This window comes from Arvicanthis niloticus, chromosome 10 (genome assembly GCF_011762505.2).
Source record: "Arvicanthis niloticus isolate mArvNil1 chromosome 10, mArvNil1.pat.X, whole genome shotgun sequence".
In the NCBI taxonomy this organism is placed as follows: Eukaryota; Metazoa; Chordata; class Mammalia; order Rodentia; family Muridae; genus Arvicanthis; species Arvicanthis niloticus.
The window spans coordinates 65326150-65346607 of record NC_047667.1 but is presented as its reverse complement, the minus strand read 5'-3'; the positions used below and the strand labels follow the sequence as shown (position 1 = coordinate 65346607).

The following is a 20458-nucleotide window of genomic DNA, read 5'->3' as shown; positions in this document are numbered from 1 at the left end:
CATCCAGGCAGACAAGATGCTGGAGAAAGAGCTGTGAGTTCTGTATCAGAATCTGCAGGCCTCAGGCAGGGAATGCCAGTGGAGCCAGGAGCCAACATAAACTCAACTTGCCTTCAGCAATAGTATTTTATCAAAACAATAGAAAACTAATAAACCTGCCATGGTGGGCTGCATCCTCCAACTCTGAGTTAAGACAAGCCCTTGCTTAAGTTGAGAAATTGTTCTGAGAAGAAAGATCACTCCCATGAGAAACCCAACCACATGATTTGTGGCCCTTTGGAATAGGTCTTTGGGAGGAACATGAAAGAGCTTGGAGCTGTGAGCTACAGAAGCCCTAGGAGAGCTCAATGGGTTATTATATCAAACAGAAGATTAATATACTGATACAAGAAACAGACTCCGGTTAGTCTAGAGATGCCCATAATATGATGAAAGATATCTGAGGAATAACCATCCAGCCAGGTATGTCATCCAATCACTGACCACCCACAGGCCAGCCCTGTGAAGGCCAACATGCCAGTCAGCTGAGTCCAGTACGGGTCAACTGGCCCTAACCCAACAGCTAGGTAGAGATGATGCATTCTGGAAAGCTCGTTAACTGCTCTAAATCTCAATTTATAATGTCTGCACCAGCTTGTTAACATGAACTGTAATGAGTTACAAACAATTTGACAGGTATTAGCCAAAGCTCCATGGTTCTTCATTTCCTCTTGTTTTGTGAAGATGAAAGTTACTGAGAAGGATGCTCACAATGGAAGACAATGCAGTGTCTTAAGCTTTTATTGTTGCAACAAAACACCATGACCAAAAAGCAAGTTGGGGAAGAAAGAGTTTATTCAGCTTATATTTCCATATTACTGTACATTGTTGAAGGAAGTCAAGACAGGAACTCAGCCAGGTCAGGATCCTGGAGGCAGGAGCTGATGCAGAAGCCATGGAGGAGTGCTGCTTACTGACTTGCTCAGCTTAATTTTTTATGGAACTCAGGACACCAGCCCAGAGAAGGCACCACACACAGTGAGCTGAGTCCTCCCTCTTTGATCACTAATTGAGAAAACGCCCTACAGCTGGAGCTCATGGAGGTATTTCCTCAACCAAGGCACCTTTCCTCTCTGAGGATTCTAGCTTGTGTGAAGTTGACAGCCAGTACATGCAGCTCCACAGAAAGTTGAGAGGTAAGAGAGAGGGAAGGTGGCAGTGGACCCTTACTTTAAAATCTAAAGCCCTTAAAGCTATTTCCTGGAACTCTCTTAAGTGTTCTCCGTGTCTTTCTTCAAGCCATTTCAGTAAGTGTCTACTTACTTGAAATTTAAGTGTCAAGCTCTTTGTATTTATAAACAGTAATGAGGCCTGTTTTTCTCTGGTAACTGTTTACTCCATCTCCCCCAACAATCCTAACAAGTACATAACATTTAATATTGGGGGAAAAAGTAATAGTTTCCCTCTATGACTTAGTTCAACGTAATGCCTCCTTTTTAAAAAAAATCTTTTTATGTGAATGAGTGCTTTGCCTGCATATTTGTATGTGCATTGCCCGAATGTCTAGTCCCTTTGGAGGCCAGAAGAGGGAGGGGGTTAGAACCTCTGGAACTGGAGTTACCAGATGGTTGTGAGCTGCCACATGGGTACTAAAAATTGAACCTGGATCTTCTGGAAGAGCAGCCAGTGCTCTTAATTGCTGAGCCATATCTCCAGCCCACAGCTTAATACATTTGTATCTACTGTATCTTGATATATAAAATGAGGACTGCTCTAAAGAGGACTTACAGTTAAAAGCTTAATTTTCAAAATAGATATAATCAAATATTATTCACTTTGTACCTACTATAGTTTTTTGGTACTTCCTTGTGGGGAGCCGACAGAAGTCGGCTATCATCCTTGCAGCCATCTTGAGCCATATACCCTGACAAGAGATTTGATTACATCAGCCTACAACAGCTGAGCACACTCTGATAACATCTTGCTTTAGATACCCAGGATCTTCCCTTGGGTGTGTGAGACTTAAAGCTGTGATTTAGAGCTTAAGGGTGTGACTTAGAGATCAGATTTAGAGACAAGGCCTAAGGGCATGACTTAAAAAAAACGTGACTTAGAGGTGTGGCTTAGAAGTGAGACATATAAAAGGCAAGAGGCAGACAGAAGAGTTCAGTACAACTTGGAACTAGGAATTAGGTTAGAGAGTACAACTTGGAGTACAACTTGGAGTAGGAATTAGGCATTGAGGAAGAAGACACTTGGACTAGAGAACTCGGAAGAATGATTATTAGGTATTAGGCACTAGGCACTTGGAAGAAGTAACTTGGAACTTGGAGGCACTAGGGACTAGGAACTCAAGACTAGGGACTTGGAGAGAAGAAAAGAGACTGAAGAATAAACGGGATTGAATCACACTCTGTCTGGTCTCCATTCTTCCTCACTCTCTCTCTTGCTGAACCCGGAACCGGAGCTGAACCCCTGAACCGGAGCAGCTTGGGGCAGTGCGGCCTCTAACAATTTAGCCCCCAAGGCTTTTGGCAGTGCAGGTTCAAACACTGACAGAGTGGTCCGAGACATTTCCTTCTAGAGAGCTGTCCTTTGGGTGCACAGTCAAAGCAATGTCACCTGCCGTGACCACTGAGTCAGAAGTCTGACAGTCAGAGAGTCTAGCAAGGGAATCCAAAGGGAACAGGCAGTGAAAGTCTTTGGGCCTGCTATCCCCAGTGAGAGCTAAGCAGAGACAAAGTACACCCTTGTTATGACCAGTTCCTGACACCAGTATCAGAGCTTTAAGTGCATGAGACTGGGGTTTGCCTCTCAGCAAGGCAAATAACCTTTTTTTAGTTTTGTTTCTTTTTTTTCTTTTTTTGTTTTTTTTCATTTAAGTTTTGTTTTTGTTTTTGTTTTAATTTTTAAAAGAGAAAAGGAGGGAAGGCTGTGGCACGCATCCCAAGTTCTGAGAGCCACAAATTCACAAATTTGGCCTGGATTGAAACAAAATAACATTTTTTCCTGATAAATCAAAATTAACACAATAAAATCAAGACACCACTGAGAGAGAGCCCTGTACCGGACATGGGTGAATGGTGGTATGTCTGCATGTGTGCTCAAAGGTCACAGTTGGAAGCAGTTCATTATAAATCTTTATGCATACTGAGGTCTCCAGAGAAACCATTTCTTGGTGTTATAGTGCCATCTCCTTGGTTTCTTGTAGAGGGGCTGACTCAATTTTCTGAGTGGAAACCTTCCATGCTGGAAAGACATTGAGACTCAGGAAGCTCAGTGGTTCTCCACCTTCCTGATGTTTCTACCCTTTGATACAGTTTTATATGTTGTGGTGCCAGCCAACCATGAAATTATTTCTTTGCTACTTCCTAACTATAATTTTGCTACTGTTATGAGTTGTAATGTAAATGTATTTTTAGGCAATTCCTGTGAAAGGGTTTGTTCAGTGACTCCACAGGGGTGAAGCCCACAGGTTGAAAACTGTTGCTCCAGATTGTCTTGGCTGTCCTTAACCTCTTCATTTTTCCTAGACTCCGCTAGCCAATTTATACACAACCTGCTGGGTTTCCTTACGATTAGAATAAGCCCATGGATCCCTATGTGGGGAGGGAATCTGGTCACTAGATAAGCATTCAGTTGGTCTTCTGTTTCTCAGTAGCATTATTTTCCCAGAGTCCTTGGGTCTCGTTTCCAAGACTCATTGTTAGATATAACATAAGTCATTCTAAAAGATAATTGATCTTGATCCCTTGGCCTCCTAAATGCTGACTTATTTGAAACAAAGTTCTCTCCTGTGTCCTTGCTTCTGGAACTGACAAGGAGAAGCCCAGGCACCATACAACTTAGCTAATCCCCCACCTTTGCCTTATCTTTGGTCTTTGTAACTCTGAGAAAACGTTAAAATGGGGGGAGGGGATTTAAATACTCAACTGACCAGTAACCCCCCCCACACACACACACCCATCTCAAGGGATATTATTAACCCTTAAAGCTTAAAGCTATCTTATCCACCCAGGGATTTTCCTCCTCTCCAAACACTTAGAAGTAGCCATTCTTCTAGATTTTTCTACCTGAGGCTTTCTGTTCTGTAACACCCTTAGCTGGTGGGAGACCATCCTAAGCTCCATTACTATTACCCTTCTCAATCGGGCCAGCTTAGAGTACTTTCTTTTTTCTTGAAAAGCCAAACAGAAATTTGTTTTCCTTAAACACACACACACACACCTTCACCCCAAATTCCTTCCTTAAAGGTGAATGTAGTCTTTGGTCTAAATACTCCAGTAGAACCATTTTTCTGCCAAGGTTCCACGGATCAAAATAAACACAAAGACCCTTGAAACGTCACAGTGTTTTGACCCCTAATCTATATGCAGATTTCCTTCTACAGAAAAGTGAGTGAGCAGGATTTCAGAGCTCAAAAGTGCATCTACTAAGAGGCCTCTGTTTTGTTTTGTTTCCTTGAATTTTCTTTTCATGGGTTCTAGCTTTTCTGTTCCAGGACCAAAGGAACTGACATTACAGGGCTGAGAGGAGTCCTGTTCATTGGAAGTTGGAATGTAAAAACCAAAATATCAATGTACGGCTCACAATGAAAAAGTTAATGGTCCAAGGCAACTGCTATTCATTTCATCTGTACATAATGTTTCTCGTTGCAGAAAATAAAAATCACGGAATTGAAATATTCTTCAGCAACGTGTTTTTAAAAAGGAACAGATGCTGGGTGTGGTATAGCCCTTTAGTCCCAGCGCTCAGGAGGCAGAGGCAGCCAGACCTCTGTGAGTTCAAGGCCAGCCTGGTCTAAAGAGTGAGTTCTAGGACAGCCAGAGGTACATGTAGAAACCCTGTCTCAAAGGGGCAGGGGGTGCAGAGTTTGAGTTGTAGTCCAATAATTAATGGACACATAAAGGATTCAAAATCAACTAATTCCAGGACCAGGACCAGTTTCTGAAGCTGGGCAAAGTACTCCCTCCTTTTGACAGATCACCTGCCTAATAATCCCAGAGTTTCTTGGCTGAATTCTTGAGTTATATCTCAATAACAGAATTACCAAGAACAGTTTTTAACCTTCCAGGTATTTTTACTGTTACCCTAAAGTTTTGCAGGACAGGCATCTGCACATTAAGGCCTCCTTTTCCTCCTGAGACAGAAAGACCTGAGACAGAAATAGCCCTATGCCTTGAGACATATGCTTGCCCAGACAGCATGCCATAAGCAGATATCTTTAAATCCGGTGAAGAAATGCATTCCAGACAATCTTCAACTGGATGCAAACTGCCAAAAGGCAGCGGGCTTCACCTTTCTCTGCAGCAGGACCTCCGCAGAACACCTCTCTCCATCCTCTTAAGAACTGCTCCAAGCCACCGGTGACCCCAGGCAGTGTCGACCTAGAAAGCACTCACCGGGGAAGCCAGAGTTCCGTTATTTATTTTCCCACTCCGTTCGCTTCTGAGACAGCAAAAGAGAAAGAGCCAAGTGGAAAATCTGCCCCCTTAGTACCTCTCGGACCTCACTGCAGAGAGGAGCTGCCTGGCCAGGTCTTTAGGGCCGGGGTCTCCTTCGGGAGTGAACCGGCCCTGCCTCCAACCCGAGAACCCAGCTCCTACCCCTGCGCGCACCTCGCGGGAGCAGCTCCTGTCTGAGGCCGCCGTCCCCAGTCCTCCTCGCGGGGGCAGTCCGAGGCCACCATCCCCGGTCCCCGTCACCCGAGCAGCTCCAGTCTGAGGAGGCCGCCGTTCCCGCCGCTCCTCGCGGGAGCAGCTCCTGTCTGAGGCCGCCATCCTCGGCCTCCTTCACCGGGGCATCCCCCGTCACCGGGGCAGCCCTCGTCCGAGGCCGCCAGCCCCGGCCCCCGTCACCGGGGGTAGCTCCAGTCCGAGGCCGCCAGCCCCGGTCCTCCTCGCGGGAGCAGCTCCTGTCCGAGGCCGCCATCCCGGGTCCCCGTCACCGGGGCAGCCCCCGTCCGAGGCCGCCGTCCCCGCCGCTCCTCACCCGAGCAGCTCCTGCCTCGCAGCGCCACCTCAGCAGGCCAAGTTTCTACTGCTGAGCCAGGGCTGAGTCCGCCTCCCCGCCCTCCATGCCGCCTCGGCCCTCGGCCCCCGAGCGCCCCGGAACCGGCCGGCCGGGGACGCGCGGGGTCCCGGCCCTCTGCTCTCTCCGCCCCGCGGCCGGAACCTCCCAAGGGCGGAGTGATCCCGGCCGCCCAGTGAGGAGCGCGCCGCCACGAGGGGCGCTCGGCCGGGTGGCGCGGGGCGGCGGCGGCGGGGGAGGGGAGGGAGGCGGGGCCGGGGCGGGCTGGTGTGGGGCGACTGCGCTACGGCCCGACCGGGGCGGTGATGGCGGCTCCATATTAACACCTCCTCCTCCTCCGCGCTCCCGCCCGCCAGCCGTCTCCCCCTTCCCTGACGCCACCTCTCCCCCTCCTCTACCATGCCCGGCATGATGGAGAAAGGGCCCGAGTTACTGGGGAAGAGCCGATCGGCCAACGGCGGCGCCAAGAGCCCGGCGGGCGGCGGCGGCTCCTCGGCCAACGGCGGGCTGCACTTCTCCGAGCCCGAGAGCGGCTGCAGCAGCGACGACGAGCACGGGGGTACCTCGCCGCGCTCCCCGCCCCGCCCGCCCGGCCCCCTCCCCGCGCCCTCCTCCCCTCGGAGCCGAGCCACGGCCGCCGGAACTCCCGGTGCCGCCGCAGCCCGCGACCCGCGCCTCCCCGCCCCCACCCGGCCACGGCCTCGCCCGCGCTCCCGCGGCTGGAGAGCCTCTGCCTTGCCCTTCCCCGCTCCTCTCCTTATTTCTTACCATTTTACCATATATCTTGGCATTGCTTTGCAGATGTTGGGATGAGAGTCGGAGCTGAATACCAAGCTCGGATCCCTGAATTCGATCCAGGTAGATATATTTGCTCACAGGAAAACCCCGTCTCTCTCTCTCTCTCTCTTTTTTTTTTCCCGGGCTAGCTCTGGGGTGGCCGGCGTCGGGATGGGGGGAGTTACGGGGTGCGAGTGTGGGGAGCACTGGGAGAGGCCCGGGCAGGGCAGGGCAGGGCATCGCCGGCAGGGAGGCTGGCAGGCTCAGCTGGGCAGTGACACAGGGCGTGGGGGTAGATGTGTGTGCATGGCAAGGTGAACATGGTTCCCTCCCGCGGCACTTGCACGCTGCTGGCTTCGTACCGAGGTCGCGGGTACGAGGCCCGGGGCGTGGGGGCTGCAAAACGGAGGGCTGCAGGAGAGGGCGTGCAATCTGTGTGTGCTTGAACCTACCCCAGGTCAGAAGCCACACCGACCCGCCCTGGGAACCCAGGGCTCCGCAGGGCCATGCTTGGCAACCTCCTGCTGTCATCCGCCCAGGCCAAGGGCGAGCCCTGCGACCCCCGCGCACACGGGATCCTGGTTTTTCTTTCTGCCGGGGCAGTGTGGACCTGGGCGGGGAAACGCCCGTGCCCGACACCGCCCCCCTCCACCCCACGCGCCGACCCGGCCGGGGGAAGCCAGACCACAGGACAGCGGCAGCGGCTGCCAAGGAGACATTTTCTCCAGAACAGCCAGGTTCCAGCGCCCTCCGCCAGCGCAGCTTGCGGGCTCCCTCTCTACTTTTCTCCAAACAGGCTCCCTGGCTGTCACGGGATGTCAGGCTGCTCGGGGATTGGGCGAGAGTTCCGCATATGGAGGCGCCCTTGCTGGAGCCTCTGGGCCTGGAGTGCTCAGCTGCTCTAACCCAGCCAGACTCACCACTGGGTGGGCTCTGCCCTTCCCTGCCTGAACCGCCCTCCCACTTTTCCTGCAGTCAGTTTTGTCTAGAGCTCATTCTTAACAGCATTGCCAGAGTCCAACCCTTGAGTTGTAGGTGGCTATGCACTCGGAATTTCTTTCACAAGGAAAACAGTCATGTCTGTTTAGTTTAGGTATGCTGGGGGCTTCCATCCTTCTCCCCATTAGGACAAGGATATTTACCAAATAGGTATTAGCCCTTCTCTGGAGGGAGAAGGGTGACAGTTACGAGCGTAATTAGGACAGTTTCCTTCAGTACGTGATACCAGGGTGCTCATCAGCTTTGGGGGTTACCTTCAAAGCCAAAGCGACACAACTGTTGGGATGTTTTGTTGGAAGACTTGGTGTGCGCCGTGGTGGGCTTCCAGTAGTGCTATTTTTCTTGTTGACATAGCTAGCTAGTAGGTGGGTTCCTTCACATTATGGATACGCTTCAGGGCTTAGTTTGACATCGGAAAGAAGACATGTTCACTGAAGGATAGGCTGAATTTAATTCTCAGCGCTCTTGTTTTTGTCTTCTGAGCAAGTCACTGGCCTTCTGAGCTTCAGCTTTCCTAGCTGTAAAAAGCTATTGCATGGAATTCTTGCCAGGATTAAATGACAAGGCATATGGCAGGTACTCAGTTAAGATTAGATTTCATAATTATGAAGAACAGTTTGGAGCTCGCGTTGCTACTCGATTTTTTTTTTTTTTTAATATTGTTAAAGTAATTTCCAGATGGAACTCAGCAGCCGAATTATGTCATAAGCACACCTATCTTTTTGCCCCATTAGGTAGCTCTCAGTAGATGTTTGTCTCCTAGCTATGTGCATTTGGTTAGGGACTTGTATGTGTTTTAGTGACAAAGCATTTGCCATTTTAAAATATAATCCATGCAACAATTTTAAACTAGGAAAAATAATTAATCTATTTAGGTGATCTTAGGTGACATTGTTTGGATTAACTAAATTAACTAATTATTTTTATCAGTTTTGCTTGTTCCAGCTACCTAGAACATTTGTGAGAGGTGACAAAACCCCAATAACTATTACTGGTTTTGAATTAGAATTTCTAATTTATTTACTCTTGACTGTAATTGATATTTCCAATTTATTTACTTTGACTGTAATCAATAGAATAAGGATAAACCTCGTATTACTTACATGCACTTACTTCTGTTTAGCAGCGTAGTCCAAGGGTACAGTTAAAGCACTTGCCGTTCCTATGAATCACTAAGGTATTTTTCTCAGGGAAACACTGTGCTTCTTGTGCCTGTTGGTGCTGTTTTATTCTAAGTGTTGTCCTATTTTTTTCCGAAGGTTTTATTTCATGTTGAGTTAATATAATTAGATGAAAATTTAAGCATTACTTGGGAAAAGATAAGAGAAGAAAAAGGAAATTAGCTAATAATAGAAATTGAGAAGTAATAAGCTCTCCTTGTCTCCTTCATAACTCTTACCTCCTTCTTTGTTTTGTTTTTGAGACAAGGTCTTTCTACGTAACCTCGCCTGTCCTGGAACTCGCTAGGTAGACTAACCTGACCTCTGCCTCCTGAGTGCTTGGGTTAAAGATGTGCCCCCCCCCCCATCCCTAATAAAGCACTATTTGTATGGAAATTATTTAGTGTAGTCTTCCATATAAGGCACTTGGAAGAAAAATTCCTTAGGTTCTAAGACTATTATGAAAATATAGAAAAAGTAAGTTTTTAGAAGAGATGATAAATGTTGATGGTAGAAATTACACACATAGAGAATGACTGACGTCAGGTCTCAGAAACCCAGGGCAAATAGCTAACCATTAACAAGCTGCTAAAGTAGAGGGTTTTGTTGGAATTCTTGAAGTTTGGCCTTTAGGGGCAGTCTACTTAAATGGCCATGCTGGTGTCTTTCTGATTTTTGATTGTCATCTTTCAGTTGTAAATCAGTTCATGGTTTTCTAATTACTATCTTTCACTTGTAAATCAGTTGTTTAGGAGTTCTTATATTTGCTGCCTAACCATGCTGATCCCTGAGGATTAGATTGGTGACCTCATGCCTTCAAGTGTTTCTGGTACATTTAGTTACCTGAGATGAACTACCTGACTTCTTCGTACTTGTTTTCTTGTTCAAAAAAAGGAGATATTGTTAAGAACATCACAGGGTTAAGTGAAAATATGTGTGAAGCAGTGATTTGCAGACCCATAAAAGAAATTTGAATAGATATATTTTAAAGCTGACATTTTTTTTATTTGTTGCTTAGTTAAATAAGTAATAATGAATGTAATCTTTGGCGTATTGAAATATTAACACTTTGAAATAAAATTATCTTCTTTATTTTATATCTATCTATTTATAAGCATTAGTGTGATACCATTTTATAAAATACATGGATTTTTTTTTTTTTTTTTTTTTTGTCTTTGAAGTCCTTTTTATAAACATTGCCCACAAAACCTTCTATAGTATATTTGTATGCTTAAAAGTGCTTTACTAGGGACTGGGGAGATAGATCAGTGGATAAGAACACTTGCTACGATGGCAAGGAAGCTGAGTCTGAATCACTGATATCTACATAAAACCCAGACCTGACTGCACACGCCTGTAACCCCAGCCTTGGGATACGGAGAGAGGCAGATCCAGGAGCTCCCTGTCAGCCAGTCCAGTGAGAAACTCTTGTCTCAACAAGGGAGAAAGTGATAGAGGAAGACATGGATGTTTTCCTGACGTCTTCCTCTGGCCTTCACAGGGGCACAAGCACCCTGAGACAGACACACGCACAAAGTACTGCACTGACCTCTCTACTTTTCACAGATACACACATATCGTAGTGAGCACAATGTCCTGAGTATTAATTCTCTGGCCTGACTTAGTGCATCATTGATTGAAACTGTAATAGCTGTGGTCTGCTCAGTAGAGGAGAGCTTTACTGAGAAGCTTGAAGCCCTGGAAATCTTAAAGTTTTAGGAAATGTTCTCTGTAGGATGAGAAACTTGTTTGTTTAACATGAGAGGACATTTACTATTGATAAGACTAGGATGTCTGTGTTGCAGTTCCCTTCCTCAGGGACACAAGTTCCCTAGGCAGGGTGGAGTTCATGATGCTGCTCAGAGTGGCGTGCAGTTTAAACGCACACATCCTTTCTGACCATAGTATTCCCATTGATCATAGGAGGTAAAGCCTCAGATGCTGGGGAGACCACAGTGCAGCTTCAATCTCAGATGAGTATTCCGACAGATGATTCTGAGAAAGAAAACTTAGAAGAATTAGAAAATTGAGTCCCTTAAAACTTAGAAGGCTGGAGAGACAGCTCAGTAGACGAAGTGCTAACCTCAGAAAAACTAGGTACAGTGGTGCATGCCAATTTGGGAGAAGGTAAAAACAATTTGTTACTGGCCAGCAAGCCTGATCGAAGCAGTGAGTTCTAGGTTCAGTGAGAGGCCCTGGGTGGCGTGGGGGTATAATCAGGTGTGGTGGTGCACGCCTTTGATACCAGCAGAGGCAGGTAGATCTCTTGTTAGTTTGAGGCCAACCTGATCTACATAGTGGTAGTTCCAGGACACCTAGGGCTACATGGAGAGACCATGTCTCACAAAATAAAACTACAGGAGTAGAACAAGTAGGCAAAGACGCCCTATGTTGATCTGTGAGCACCACATGATTTGTGTATGCACACACAGGCACACACATGTGTACACATATGTATATACCACACACAATTTTTTCATGCTTCTATGTCACGAGGAAAGCCTTCAGCCCTATTTGAAGGTACTATATGCTATATCAATAATGTAATATAGGGCCTAGTCTATACACAGTTTTTATGTGTTTAGAGCATCTTAGTCTCGGGATCTAAATTTTCAGTATATTTGTTCACAAAATCCTGGTTTTTAATGTCTCAAGGGAGTCTTTAAAAACTAGAGATTGCTGTTTTTGTACTTTGTACTTGAATCCTACCTTATTCCACCATCGTTTTTTTTTAAGTTTCTTCACATTCACACTTATTTTAGATTTTATTTATTTTATGAATATGAGTACACTGTAGCTGTCTTCAGACACACCAGAAGAGAGCATCAGATCCCATTGCAGATGGTTGTGAGCCACCATGTGGTTTCTGGGATTTGAACTCAGGACCTCTGGAAGAGCAGTCAGTGCTCTTAACCACTGAGCCATCTCTCCAGCCCCCACCATCTTGTATCTTAATTGTTGATTGTCCTGTATGTGTACATTATCAACTTATCAACTTCATTTTTGAAAAGCACTGAAATAGTTATATCATCTCTGTTATTATGAAGGAAGGAAGCTGAGGCACAAGATATCTTCAAGGTGGCACACTTACAGTGACTAGGAGTCTGAAACTATTCTCTTACCCAGTACCCTAAAATAACTGTTTTCTGTAAACATTTATTTCTTGGGCCTGGGTGATATATAATTTTTAAAGTTGGGGTCCATAATTAGGAAAAGAAATTATGAAATACCTAATTGAGCATTCTGTTTTAAGGCCACTTAGATAAATAACTTTATCATGCCACCTTAGAGGAGCAGTTAGTGTCCTAAACTTTGACACTGGTTTCTGTTTCATACTAGATTCTTAATTACAATATTGAAAATTGGGGGAGAATTATATCTGGTATTTTAAATGGAGAAAAAAAAAAAAAACCAATGCCTGTTTAAGAGGAGATATGCAATGAGACACAGCAGACTTCTGTGATTGAAGAATAAGGTCCATGGGCTGAAGAAATGGTTCAGTGGAGACAGGAGGTTGCCACCAAGCGTGGGTTCTATCCCTGGGACTCATACATGTACACAACATATACTAAATGAGAGAATGTCCTTAAAGAATGGGGAGCAAGAAGCTACATGCCATTGTCATGGAGTACTATTAAATTGTAAGGTTTAATGAAGCTTTTATTTGCTGTGTCATGTTCTATTAAGAAAGATTTTAATAGTCTTACTGTCACAGTTCATTGTGTAAAAAGAATCTATTCCCTGATAAGTAATTGAAGCTAAAATATTCACTTGAAACATTTGGTTTTCTAAGGTAAAGGCTTCTGACCAGCTTAGAGAGGATTCATTTCACTTCCATGGAATAACTTGACTTTTGCATTTATAAGGTGTTCTGTTTTGTTTTGTTACCTGACAGGCCCATGACTAAAACTTAAATGTCTTAATATTGAAAATGTTTTGTTTTTGATTTGCTTGGGATTTTGTTTGCTTACTTGCTTGACTGAAAGATTTTTCACCAAACTCTTACTGCACAAGCCTGCTTCAAACTTTAGCTCTTTCTGCCACACCCTCTGCTCCCGAGTGTGTCACATACCCTGCTGATACTGACGTGTAGTATGATTCTTCCAACTAAAAATACTTACTAAACATTCAGTAATAATATTTGATGCTTCTCCAAAAGTGAAGTATGAATAATATTAAATTATTGACTCATAAGTGTCTTTTCTATGTGGAAACTGTAGTTAAAAAAAAAAAATATTCTCCACTCCAAATACCTTATAGTAATCACAGTTTAGTCTCAGAATTCTACTAATATTTTATGTGACTAATTTGAAATTCTAACTATTAGTGGTAAACAACATTTACCTCCTGAAAGTCAGCTGTTTTAAAACCTGGCAGCAATGCTTAATATGTCGCTAGTTTTAACTAACTTGTAGCTAAGGGTTGGGTGGAAGCCAGAAAAGTCTCCTGTGTAATGGTGTCTACACCCCTGTAGTCTACACCTGTGCGGTCGCCCTGGTCTCCTTGTGTGTAGGCTTTCATCCATCCAGGCCGTTTGAGCTTACAGTAGTAAAGCTTGAGTTTACAGACTTTATAGCTTATAACATGAGAAACACACTGGAAAGGACAGTGTTCTTCGAGACTGGACCAGATCGTATGATCAAGAAATTGTGTTAACTTTTATGCCTTTGAAAGGAAAGCTGGCAGACTTAGGATAAGATAAAGTACAAGTCATGAAGGGAGATGCTAGCAGTTGCAGCCTGTGTACACATAGAGCAAAGCACAGGTGACATAGGTGTCCTGTAGGGTCCTTTTTAAATGGTGATCGGCAAGCAGCCCCAGGCGGCAGGCAGGCGCTGGCGACAGGCAGGCGACAGGCGTCAGGCGACAGGAGTCAGTCGGGCTTCAGGAAGTCTTTCCAGTGGTAACAGAGCGTTGGCTACAATGTTTCCCTCATTTTACATAAGTCTTTTGAGAAATTTGTTTTTCCTGTGTGTTCTTTGCAGGTATTGTACTACTAACACTAATAAAATTTTGCTTATGTTTAGTTGGAATATAAGTAAAAGGCTATCCTATTCAAAATAATTAATTTTTCCTCAGGTGCTACCAAGTACACAGATAAAGACAATGGAGGCATGCTTGTGTGGTCTCCTTATCACAGTATCCCAGATGCCAAATGTAAGTTTTTTTTCTGAGATCAAATGATAACATCAGTAAGAAATCAGCTTGTTCAAAATGTAATTTACATTTGTCTTTTAGTCTTTTAGGTTCGCTTAAGAACTGAATTACCTTTGTTTTCTTTTTTAATGGAAACCTTCGCTGTATTAGAATGTTTTTCCTTTTGAAAGATAGTGAAATTGATCATTTCAGTTTGTGTCAGGCCCATGAAGAATGCAGAAACCTAGGATCTGCTGGCTTTGGTGATTAAATCCTCAAGCAGGGGAGGGAATTACTATATAGACATCTGCACAGGCTTTTCCTCAGTCTATGGAGCAGTAAGAGAAATGCCGCCAGACTCCAGAGAGCCCCTCTCATTCCCATTTTAAAGAGGAAAGGTGAGAGAGCTGACTTCAGCAGCCGTCAGGCCATCTGGTGCTCTCCATTTCTGGACGGAGACCTTCTGGATCCTTGACCATGCACTTCTTGAATCATGGTGTGGCTTTAGACTTCAGTGTGATGTAGCGGACCTGAATCCTTTGCGGCACATCAGATATAGGAAACATACAGGTAACAACACTAAGACCCCCACCCCTCCATTCAGCTATCAAATTTATTAAATAGCAACAGCAGCTACACTGAACAGTCATTCTAGCAGACATAAAATAAGGTTTTTCTTTAAAGGTATTTCCTAGCATCTTAGGAGCTTATGTCTTGTTGTGATTTACTTAGTCTTGAGAAAAATAGCCATGTCCTGTCTATCCTGTGCATAGAGTCTAACCATGCCAGTCGATGCAACTAAGAGCTAAAAACCAGAAAGTCATATGTGTCTGCAAACCTAGTAATCTTCCTAACTTAAAAGCTTTAATGCACTAGGTAAAGCTTCACCTGCTGCTAAGCTAGGGACCCTGTGCCCTGGAGGCATTCAATAAGAACTATGTACCTAGAACCTGAAAGATCTACCTTTCCTAGGTTTGTTCATTATCATATACAGAGGTTTTCAATCATAAAACAAGCATCAGAGCATCGTGGAATTTTGATTTTAAATACAATGGTGTGTTTTTACAAAGTGAAAAACAAAATGCAGAAAGGTAACATGCCCATTAGGGTGGTGTCCATATGGCTGTCCACCGTTAGGGTGGTGTCCATGTGAGCTGTCCAACATTAGGGTGGTGTCCATGGGGCTGTTCACTATTAGAGTGGTGTCCACATGGGCTGTCCAAAGCAGGTCTGAGGGAAGCAGTGATCAACCCTGGTTGTGTTGTGTTAGAGTCTCTTAGGGAACTTTTCTAAGTATTGGTGTCTAATCTGACCCACATCTTATAGACAATGTCTGTACATCTTAAAGCTTCTGTCATGGTTCTAATGCCCAGCCAGAGCTGAGACCACTTCTGTTCAATTGGGATTTCTTAACTTGCTATCTAAAGGTCTGTAATATATGTTTGTTATATTTAACCAGCATCTTTCTAGGACTGTAGTATATGTAAGTGGATTCTAAGTCAATATAATACTTGGATTTTCTGTACTCCTGAGCATTTTCCGTGTGTTACTCATTTAACCATGAGAGACTATATTGTTTTATCATGAATTTAGAGCAGGAAACTAAGGAACAAAAGTTCAAATTACTCCACCAAAGTTAAAAGTATGAGTAATGAACAGAAAGGCAAGTTCATGTAGATAGTAACTATTCCAGGATCAGAATTCTTAAGATTTCTGCTTCTCAGAAATATGTTTAAAGAAATATCTATATATACATATGTGCAATAAATAATTTTTAAAGGGTAAAGAAGTGACTATGGACAGCACGTAAAAGTGAATCCTGAAGGTAACAGACTACTTGGTAATGAGTCCTTGAAATAGCTAGCACATCATTATAAAAGCTGCTTGTCTGAATTTTCCCGATGGTTTAGTTGCATGTGAGAGATAAGTGAAAACAGGATCTTAAGCTCCATAAAGCAGGCAGAGGCTGAAAGAATGTCAGCCCACACCGAGCCTGCCGTTCTTCCGTGTAGCCTGCAGAATTTATAAACACGAGAAGGGCTTGTTCCACGGCCAAGTATCTCAAGTAAAGATCGGAATCAATAGTCAAGGGTTATCTCAGTATTTTACAGTGTAATTCGTTTTCAATGTCGACTTCTGCATGCGTGATTGTCAACATACACAAATAATTATAGCAATATTGCTTAATTTACTAATAATTATTCTTATATATGGTCATAGGGTTATCAGGTTAAATGAAATTTTAAAGTGGGTGAGGAGCCATTGATTCTGTTTATAAGTCTCCTTTAGTAACAGTCCATGGATGATAGCTTTGGCTATTTTTTTTTTTTTTTTACTCAGAATAGTAAATTCTTTTACCATATTAAAGAAAGAAAGAAAGAAAGAAAGAAAGAAAGGAAGGAAGGAAGAAAGGAAGGAAGAAAACCTATATCTGAGAAATGTGATGTTTCTAAAAGTAATGACATAACATTGTTCCATTACAGTGGATGAGTATATCGCCATTGCAAAAGAGAAACATGGCTACAATGTTGAACAGGTATGTAGAAAAATGTCTGTCTCTGTCTGTATCTGTGTCTGTGTGTACTGTAGCATATACCTATGTGAAGACCAGAGATCCGTGTCAGTCTATCTTCTTTCACACACCCCCATCAAAGAGAGAGAGAGAAAGCGAGAGCGAGAGAGAGAGAGAGAGAGAGAGAGAGAGCGCAGATCTCCTGATGTTGCCCAAGCCACCGTCATTACGCCTCAGCCATCCCAGTAGCTGAGACTGTGGGTATGTGGCACTACTTCCTGCTTTAAAGTAGAGAGTCTTGAAGCTAAGTATCTCACCCTGGATCAGAACTACAGTAGAACCGGTGGGCTTGTCTGTAGAAAGGGAAGATCAAACCTGTATAAATGAGTCACTGAGAACTCGCTTCCCAGAGTAAACTAAAAGTAAACTTTTTGAAACTGGCATGCTGATTATAGAGCTAAACAACCATTTGGGGCGTTTTTTGAACCTTTTTTGGTGGCCTACTTTGCAGTTTTAGTTTTTGTTTGGTTGTTGGGGAGTATTTTTGTCTTGCTGTTTAACCTTGACTGCCGTAGAATTTGTGGTGATGCTCCTGCCTCTGTCTCCCAAGTGCTGGAATTACAGCCATGCCTAAAGCCCATTCTGTGTGTATGCCTTCCATTGTTTTGGTTGGTTTGTTTGAGGCAGGGTCTCTCTAGTGCATTCCTGGCTATCCTAGAGCTCACTATGCACACCAGGCTGGCCTCAACCTTACAGAGATCCTCCTGCCTCTGCCTTCCCAGTGCTAGGATTAAAGGCATGCACCACCACACCTGGCATGCCTTCCCTGTTAATCTTTGAGAACATTAATCTTTTAAAATATGAGTTTATATTGGCTTATTTGCATGTTTATGCACAGAATTTATTTTTAAGCTTACCACTAAAAATTCTGTCTTTTTTTACAGAATGAAAGTTTATGCATTAAACAATAGTTAATACCTATTATTTAGAAATGACTTACCAGTTAAGTCATTGAAGGTATTTAGATGGCTTCTAATAATTATATGTATGTATATATTGCAGTAATAGCAAAGTAAATATACAAATGTTTTATTAAATATGTGATAAAACAATTGAGACAATTGCACTGAAAGTGCTCTTAAGTCTTAGAATTATGTTATAGGCTAAATAATTACAATTATTACAATAATTACAATTATTTAGCCTATAACATTCTAAAAGGTCAAAGCTTGATATTTCTCTAAGTCCAACTGAGTATTTCTGATTCTTGTGTTGTAACTGATAATTTTATTCAGTTATTATAGTCATTTGAGAGTTTTTAGACTGTTTCCCCTACATATTGACACACTGATAAAATTTGAGTGGAATCTTGTCATGAGCCTACTAACCTGCTTACTCCACACCACTTTTTCTTACCTCTGCCACAGATGTAATATATATCCGTACTGATCCTGAGGCCCTGAATTAAAATAAATAAATAGGCTGTGGCCCTGTTAAAGGCCCCACACTGAGTTTATAGTAAGTTGAAGTGATAGGCTAAAATTTTAAATTTGATTTGTGTCTAACTCTAAATGTGGGTAGTGCTTTCTCTTCACAGGCACTCGGCATGTTGTTCTGGCATAAACACAACATTGAGAAGTCCCTTGCGGACCTCCCAAACTTCACACCCTTTCCAGATGAGTGGACCGTGGAAGACAAAGTCCTGTTTGAGCAAGCCTTTAGTTTCCATGGGAAGAGCTTCCACAGGATCCAGCAAATGGTATGGTGATTTGGGTCTTATGTGAGTTATCATAATAATTATGACACTACTGAACACTAACTACTCACTAAACATAAAATGTCTTTCACTTAATTTTAATGTTAAAAGTATTTGAAACAGGTGTATTTGCATACAATATTTTCTATAGTTATCCACACATAACATATGTGTGCTATTTCATTAATGAATCGGTTTTTATCTGGTGTCAAATGAGTAATAGTTATTAGATTATTTTGGTGGTTGGTTTTTTAGGGGGGAATAATTTAACTTTATTTTTGGATTTTTGTAATTTTTTGATTATTTTAGGGCTTTCTTCTATTTTCTATATGAACATTTATGTTTTAAGTTTTTCATTTTAAGTTTTAAGTATTTAAGTTTTCTGAGAGAATGCATCAGTACTGTATCTGTGTCATTGCCCCCCCCCAACAACTCCTCCCATGTTCCCCACCTCCCTTTCAAGCTCACAACCACTTTAATTATTGTTGGTACATATATGTGTTTACACATACACATGCATACGCATATATATATATATATATATATATATATATATATATACACACACAACCTACTGAGACCATACAGTGTTGCTCGTATGTGTATGTATCCAGGGCTGGTTACTTGGAATTAGACTAATTAAAAAGCATCATTTGGACAATACTGAAGTAACACAGAAATTTTGACATCATCTTTGGTATAAAGACTGGCAACATGAAAGTCCATCTTAAATCCGTGTTGTCCAGTGTTGTCTGGGTGCTGCAGAGAGTTGTTGGTGCTCTTTTGGGCTTTTGTTTTTTAAGGAAAAATGTCTATATTGCTATTGTCTGTATCGCAAGTTCTTAAATATTCAGTGTTGCATTAAAATAATGTACACCAAGCAGCTGGCACTTCTGTGTATTTTAAGCAGACATTGTTTCTGCATCCACGTGACTTTGGTAAGTGGAGGGAGCGTTCTGGTTGGTAGTTCACAACCTTACTTGCCAGTGTGACATACCAATATACGTAATCATCGGCCACTATAATAGCTGAAGACTGTTCAGTGGTTAAGATATGTCTGCATTAGTTACTAAGAACTAGACGTAAAACTGAAGTGATTTTAAAAGTTCACTGTTAAGTACTGAGCAGTACTTAACAGTGAAAGAGGCCAGACTCAAAAGATGACACTGTGAGTCTCTGGTGTGAAGTACATGGTGTGAAGTACATCTGGTGTGAAGTGTATGTGGATCTCAGTTAGACACCAAAGGCTCTAACTAGAGGAGGAGATTTGGGTTACTCTTAGGAAACAATGCTGAATGCTAGCAGGGCCATGCTAGGACCATGGGGGACATTCTCATTGTGACGTTTTCTCTTTCCCCCAGAACCAGCAGCCATATGGGTTCGGCAGTGTTTGGTGTAATGGAATTCTGTGACTGTTAGCAGTACTTTTTAGTTGTTGTTTGTAAGGGTACCATGACATGACGTTCATTTATGTCTCGTTTATCAAACAATATATTGTTAGTCACTTGGTGATCAGAGTTGATGAACTAAACTTTCCAACAGTAACAGGATTTTTTTTTTTTTCAAAGCTTCCAGATAAGACAATTGCAAGTCTTGTAAAGTATTACTATTCTTGGAAAAAAACTCGATCAAGGACAAGTTTGATGGATCGCCAAGCTCGTAAACTAGCCAATAGACACAATCAGGGTGACAGGTAGGTCGTACGCTTAGCCTCTGTTGCACTGTTGGGGGCTTTTCACGGGATGATCTAGTTTTCCTAAGACAGAAAGCTACTGCAGCCCTGTCTGCTGTGGAGAACACAGACTGGTCCAAAGTCCTGAGTGCACAAGCTGTACACGCCAAGCTGTGCACACCGAGCTGTGCACACCGAGCTGAGGCTTTCCTTCTCTCAGTTGCTTGTTCAGTGTGACTTAAAGACAAACCGAGACGTGACTCGGTGCTCTAGCACCAACACACAGAGGCCTGGTTTCATCCCTAGTCCTCCACACTCAGATATATTAAACAGTATATTCTGTGCAAGGGTTCTGCATTTCCTGAGGTAACATCTGAGCAGCTCAAGTCCCCGCAATGTGCTTCGTTTGTCTTTGCACCAAGCACAGAAGCAAAGTC

General features: G+C 43.3%; 2 protein-coding genes across 6 annotated transcripts in view; one reads left to right on the top strand and one right to left on the bottom strand.

Annotated features, from left to right (window-relative positions):
* Positions 1 to 816: 816 nt before the first annotated feature.
* Positions 817 to 6194, bottom strand: LOC143443748 (uncharacterized). Of its 2 annotated transcripts, none has more exons than XM_076941629.1 (2): positions 5586 to 6194; positions 817 to 5427 (listed from the first exon to the last, which is right to left on the bottom strand). In XM_076941629.1, exons 1-2 carry the CDS (start codon positions 5908 to 5910, stop codon positions 5405 to 5407), a joined length of 348 nt encoding a protein of 115 aa, XP_076797744.1. In that variant the 5' UTR covers positions 5911 to 6194; the 3' UTR covers positions 817 to 5404. The 2 variants fall into 2 exon arrangements, with proteins under 2 accessions (XP_076797744.1, XP_076797746.1); XM_076941631.1 differs by having other exon boundaries at positions 5598 to 6193.
* Positions 6195 to 6241: 47 nt separating this feature from the next.
* Positions 6242 to 20458, top strand: part of Rcor3 (REST corepressor 3) — a 38774-nt gene continuing 24557 nt past the window's right edge. Inside the window, exons 1-6 of one of the 4 annotated variants that reach the window (XM_034512975.2) lie at positions 6242 to 6568; positions 6811 to 6867; positions 14025 to 14102; positions 16565 to 16617; positions 18191 to 18352; positions 19918 to 20042. In XM_034512975.2, coding sequence (XP_034368866.1) covers positions 6409 to 6568; positions 6811 to 6867; positions 14025 to 14102; positions 16565 to 16617; positions 18191 to 18352; positions 19918 to 20042 — 635 coding nt within the window. In that variant the 5' untranslated portion in view covers positions 6242 to 6408. Of the gene's footprint in view, positions 6569 to 6810; positions 6868 to 14024; positions 14103 to 14472; positions 14652 to 16564; positions 16618 to 18190; positions 18353 to 19917; positions 20043 to 20458 lie in introns of those variants that run through there. The other 3 variants (XM_034512977.2, XM_034512976.2, XM_034512978.2) reach the window with 3 other exon arrangements.